The 6,000-nt window shown below is 43.5% G+C and overlaps 1 protein-coding gene across 1 annotated transcript in view; it reads left to right on the forward strand.

Moving 5' to 3' along the window:
• The window catches only part of TTLL12 (tubulin tyrosine ligase like 12), a 28,668-nt gene extending 22,946 nt beyond the window's left edge, over positions 1-5,722 (forward strand). The window contains exons 13-14 of the mRNA XM_061472079.1: positions 1,559-1,697; positions 5,202-5,722. Of these exons, the coding sequence (XP_061328063.1) occupies positions 1,559-1,697; positions 5,202-5,353 (291 nt within the window). The 3' untranslated portion in view covers positions 5,354-5,722. The remainder of the gene's footprint in view (positions 1-1,558; positions 1,698-5,201) is intronic.
• The last annotated feature ends 278 nt before the right edge of the window (positions 5,723-6,000 follow it).

Raw genomic sequence — 6,000 nt, forward strand, 5'->3', positions numbered from 1 at the left:
GCAAAAAGGCAGGGAGGTCCAGAATATAAAGCGTGCGAATCACTACAGGTGTTGCTCACATGACTGTGGAAAAGTTGTTTTCAAAGTTTCCGCTACTCTTAGGTAGAATAGTAACTCTGATTCTGAAAGGTTGAACCCCTGAAGTATTCAGCCTTTTGCTTCCTTTGTTTCAGATGGCTTCACAAGGAGGTATCAGAACAAGCAGGAAACAGGAGTAAATAGGAAATTACAATACATAGTAATCTCAGTGGAATGGCATCACAGGTTTTGGTTTCTCTGTTCTAAGCAGAGTTGTCAGTCTAAAGATCTGCCTGTACACTTCCAGATCAGTTTGCTGTGCAGTGCACTGGAGCTCACTCACAACATAGTATCTCTGAGCTAGTAAGTTGGAACCCCTGTTTGTTAAATTCAGTCTTGCCTTTAAGACTGCAGAATTTCCAGCTGCTGCCCAGCCGCTCAGTGTTAGCAAGCTGGCCAGAGCCCTGTCTCTGGTCACTACATTCATACTTCTCACAATAAAACAGCTGGTTCCCTAATATAAGGGCATCTTTTATCTGCAAAGAAGCAGCTCCAAATACTATAGTTCCATAAAACATGCAAGAAGGTGGATGAGGAGCTTCTCGTTGATTAGGTTTTTTTTCTTGTAATTCATGCTTGAAAGAAAAAGCTGAATGTAAAGAAAAGGTTCAGAAACGTGCACAAAACTGAATTGTTGCATTCTTCCATATTTATCAGGAGCTAGAAGATGCAGAATGAATGGTAGCTGAGCATTTATGTGCCTCTGCTTTCAAAAGTGAATGTTACCCAACTGTGGATTGATTTCCATAAATTAATTGGCATCAGTTTTAACTAGAACCTCATATTCAATCAACAATACTCTGAGAATGACAAGTTTTGCAGCATTAGGCTTAAAATAGTCTGGAAGAAGATACTACAAGGGGTGAGAAGAGAGATGTCAAAATATGTACTGTAGGTTCCTCAGAGGAGTACTGTGTACAGAATAGGAGGCATTATACAGTCTTCTCGTTTGCAGAAGGAGTGGTTCACTGCAGTATAAACTCAATGCGAAAATCCGCACCTGTAGGTTCTTCCTGGTTTACTTAACTTTCATGTTGGATATCTGACTGTTTCTCAAGATATCATTGTAGTGTGTTCTTAAGACCTCCATGTCTCCACCACACTTTTTGGAGTGATATAAATGGCTAGAAGGTTTTTCATTGCAGAATAAAACAGAGCTAGAATACAACTTGATAGGCAGGGAGAAGGGACTTCTGAGAAGGGACTTAATTCTAATATGAAATGCCCTATTTTCAGGGTTTCCATAGTACTGATTAGCTCTCCAGAAAAGTCCCTGGATATTGCAGGTTGCTTGGCACTTTCACTGTGTTGTCTTTAGGTCTAAATGCACATTTTGACACTAAGAGTGTTCACATTTTCAGCTGTTGATTGGTGTAATTTATACAAACTTTAAAAAGCTGTATGAATGAAGCAATTGAAAACATGTTTCTTGCTTTTATGGAACCTCACTTCTCATTCAGAGACCTTTTTCTGTTGTTAGGCAAATATTTGTAAGGCATTTGCTGAATTGTTCCAAGTTGCTTCAGCTAAACCTGCACCTCTTGGCATCTGTGATTATCCGTCATCAAGAGCAATATATGCTGTTGACTTGATGCTGAAATGGGACACCAGCAGAGATGGTGAGAAGCTCGTTGCTTTGAATTCTTTGTATTTATGGGCTGGTTTTGAAATTTATTTCTTCTGCCTAAACTCTTACTGTTTCTCAAGCAGTGTGAGCTGTGTGCTCTGTGCCACACACTGACATTAAAGCACAGCTGGAATTGCAGATCTGTGGGGTTATTAGAATCTGCCTTGCTGGTTAACAGGAATGGTGGGGGAGCTGTTAACTGCTTGGCTGAGGTTTTGTTTCCCTTCTGCCCCTGCTACAGCTGTTCCCTGCTTTTAAAAACAAAGCAAACAAAAAGCCACAAACCAACACACACAAACCCCAATAACTGTACAACAATCTTGTCCCTCTACCAGCAGCAAGTGTTCTTTCCCATTTATGGTGACAGAACATCTGAAATACCTGTCTCTCTGTGAAAACCTTAAAGAAACAGCCTACTGAATGTGACTTCCAGACTTGGCCCAGTGTCTTCAATGTATGGTTACTTATTAAAGCAAGGAAGGGACCACATTCACTGTGGCAGTGCTGTTGACGTCTTCAGGACCATCACTTAGTTGTTGCCAAGTCTCCGCAAGAACGTGTGTGAAGCTCCTTCATGTCAGTGCCACAGCATAGCTGACTACCCAGAGTCTTTCCGTCAGCCAGTTGTGGAGGACTGCTAGCAAAACTTGCCAAACAGGGCATTCACCAGGTTATTTCACCAGGAGGCTCAGAAATGTTCTTACAGTGTGCCCAACCCAGACATGTGTCTCTTGTAGGTAGAAAAGCAGCAGAGGCACCAACACAAAAAAAGACTGCTGGGGGGTATTAAAGAGAACTAAGTGTACCCTTTTCTTGTGAAACTCTGATCACTGGGACACAGGAGAAAGTTGTTGCTTGTGCCCAGGTTTGCCAGAGGAGTTACTAGGTGATACATGTTGGGTGGCTACCCTAGCCTACTGCTGGAGTGGCTGAATCTGAATTACAAGATAGGCAACTAATCACTTTCATGGAGTGAAATGATTGAGAAACGGGGGATGTAAAATGGAGCTTTGGTATTTGGCTATAGCAAGGTTTTGAATCTAGATCTGCTACACCAACATTGAATGCCTTTTACCTGTCCTAGAGTTGTCTTTAATAGGAGAGGCAAAGCAACTCTAATGTTACTAGCTCAAGGAAAGCTATTGTAGTAAAAGCACCAAACTCATATTACATTTGTGGCTGAACATGAGCTTGCATGGGTCCCTGGCCTTCTGAAGATGGGGGTGTGGGTGCCAAAGTCATGGCTGTGATACCATAGGCAGCCTGTGGACAAATAGGTTGGTTGCTTTTGTGCAGAGCAGAGTATGGTTACCTGTGCATCATAAACTTGTCCCCTGACTTACAGTCGCAACACCAGACAGGAAATCAGATCCTCTGTTTCTCTTTGCACAGAATGCAGTTAATTCTGAAGTGTACTGATGAAGTTTTAAGAAAAAATTTAACTCTATTTCCTTTAGAATCATAGAATAGTTAGGGTTGGAAAGGACTTTAAGATCATCTAGTTCCAACCCCCCCTGTCATGGGCAGGGACAGCTCACATTAAACCGTTTGACCCAAGGCTTCGTCCAACCTGGCCTTGAACACTGCCAGGGATGGAGCATTCACAACCTCCCTGGGCAACCCATTCCAGTACCTCATCACCCTAACAGGAAAGAATTTCCTCCTTATATCCAATCTAAACTTTCCCTGTTCAAGTTTTAACCCATTATGCCTTGTCCTGTCACTATAGTCCTTAATGAAGAGTCCCTCCCCAGCATCCCTATAGGCCCTCTTCAGATACTGGAAGGCTGCTATGAGGTCTCCATGCAGCCTTCTCTTCTCCAGGCTGAACAGCCCCAGCTTTCTCAGCCTGTCTTCATATGGGAGGTGCTCCAGTCCCCTGATCATCCTCGTGGCCCTCCTCTGGACTTGTTCCAACAGTTCCATTTCCTTTTTATGTTGAGGACACCAGAACTGCACACAATACTCCAGGTGAGGTCTCACAAGAGCAGAGTAGAGGGGCAGGATCACCTCCTATGACCTGCTGGTCACGCTCCTTTTGATGCAGCCCAGGATATGGTTGGCTTTCTGGGCTGCAAGCGCACACTGAAGCCGGCTCATGTTCATTTTCCCATCGACCAATACCCCCAAGTCCTTCTCCACAGGGCTGCTCTGAATCTCTTCTCTGCCCAACCTGTAGCTGTGCCTGGGATTGCTCCGACCCAGGTGTAGGACCTTGCACTTGTCATGGTTAAACTTCATGAGGTTGGCATCAGCCCACCTCACAAGCATGTCAAGGTCCCTCTGGATGGCATTCCTTCCCTCCAGGGTATCAACCAAACCACACAGCTTGGTGTCATCGGCAAACTTGCTGAGGGTGCACTCAATCCCACTGTCCATGTCAGCGACAAAGATGTTAAACAAGACCGGTCCCAACACCGATCCCTGAGGGACACCACTCATTACTGGTCTCCAGCTGGACATTGAGCCATTGACCACAACTCTTTGTGTGTGGCCATCCAGCCAGTTCTTTATCCACCCAGTGGTCCATCCATCAAATTGATGTCTCTCCAATTTAGAGACAAGGATGTTGTGTGGGACAGTGTCGAATGCTTTGCACAAGTCCAGGTAGATGACATCAACTGCTCTACCCCTGTCCATCAGTTCTGTAGCCCAATCATAGAATGCCACCAAACTGGTCAGGCAGGATTTCCCCTAAGTGAAGCCATGCTGGCTGTCACCAAGCACCTTGTTGATTTTCATGTGCCTTAGCATGCCTTCCAGGAGAATGTGCTCCAAGATTTTGCCAGGCACAGAGGTGAGACTGACTGGTCTGTAATTCCCCGGGTCATCCATTTTCCCCTTCTTGAAAATGGGGGTTTATTTCCCTTTTTCCAGTCATCGGGAGCTTCACCTGACTGCCATGATTTCTCAAATATGATGGCCAGTGGCTTCGCAACTTCATTCACCAGCTCCTTCAGGACCCACGGATGGATTTCATCAGGACCCATGGACTTGTGCACGTTCAGTTTTTTAAGGTGGTCTTGAACCAAATGAGTTAGGAATGAGTTGAAGTGGCAGTGGCTGGAGTGTAAAGGAATAAGACTGCTAGAACTAGAAAGGCAGGTATCTAAGAGCTTTAAGAAAGGAAGCTTTGTACTGAAACATGAAAGGAGAAGCAGTTTTCTGGAAGATGTTTTAGACTGTCAAGCAAGATAGCTGCATCAGGGAGATCCTATTAAATTGCTTCAAATTCTCATTCTAAGTGAGGCATTGCATTCACTGTGCTAATCCAGAATCTGTTGGATGATTTTTCCTCTGGATAATGGTAGAACAGACCTCCATCCCTCCAGAAAAACCCAAACCAAACCCACTGAACTAAACCCACCCTTACAGCTTGCCATCTTGGGTCATAAATACGGCTTTTCGCAGTCGATTTGTATAATCTCTGGCTTAAAGACAGCAGTGATTCTGTAGAACTTGTAATAAGAGGCAATGTGTGTGTTCCCCTTCACAGGGAAAAGAATTATGCAGCCTCAGATCCTGGAGGTGAACTTTAATCCTGACTGTGATAGAGCCTGCAAATACCACCCTACTTTTTTTAATGATGTCTTCAGCACCCTATTTCTGGATGAAACAGACAACTGCCATGTGACATGCATTGTCTAGCCACAGGAGGCTTCACTATTAATTTCTTTCCCAGATAAGCTTCACAGCAAGATTTATATTTCAGTTCTGTGAGCTGCTGAGGCAACTATTTTCCTATACTGGTAACCCAAGAAAAAAATTTGTATCAGAAGAATATGCATATACCATACACTGTATTGATAATCATTTGTCTGCATTTTCTTTGTCTTGCTTAGTTCTTTAAATCATGACTTTGTGTTGACCAAATGTCTTGTTTGTTGAATATGGGGGACCTCAAAATAGCACAATAACTGGAGCAATTTACCTTGGTTTTCAGTAGCCTGATTGCTTGCTTGCTGGGAGATGTTGCACAAGTTCCCTGTGTTGAGAGTAAAACTATAATTTACTGGATCGTGTTGAAGTTTGTATGTCTTTTATTATTTATCCCTCTTATACAAAGATTTAAAATATTATGATGGGAAAATAGCTTTTCAGTGCAATGAACTCCTAGGGTAAGGAAATTAAAGATTGGATGACTCTTTCCATTTTTCTTGTTAAAAATAAAAGGGCACAGCATACCGTTGTGACAGCCTTGTGCTGCTGGCTGTCATCCTTAGCCTGCCCCTTAAGGAAATTAGGGTTTTGGGAAGGGGTGAGGCAGGAAATGAGAAGGATGTAATGTCTAGAGC

The sequence above is a fragment of the Pezoporus flaviventris genome, unplaced genomic scaffold (assembly GCF_033815535.1).
Source record: "Pezoporus flaviventris isolate CSIRO_AGI_PZ_B2104156 unplaced genomic scaffold, CSIRO_AGI_Pfla_v1 ptg000070l, whole genome shotgun sequence".
In the NCBI taxonomy this organism is placed as follows: Eukaryota; Metazoa; Chordata; class Aves; order Psittaciformes; family Psittacidae; genus Pezoporus; species Pezoporus flaviventris.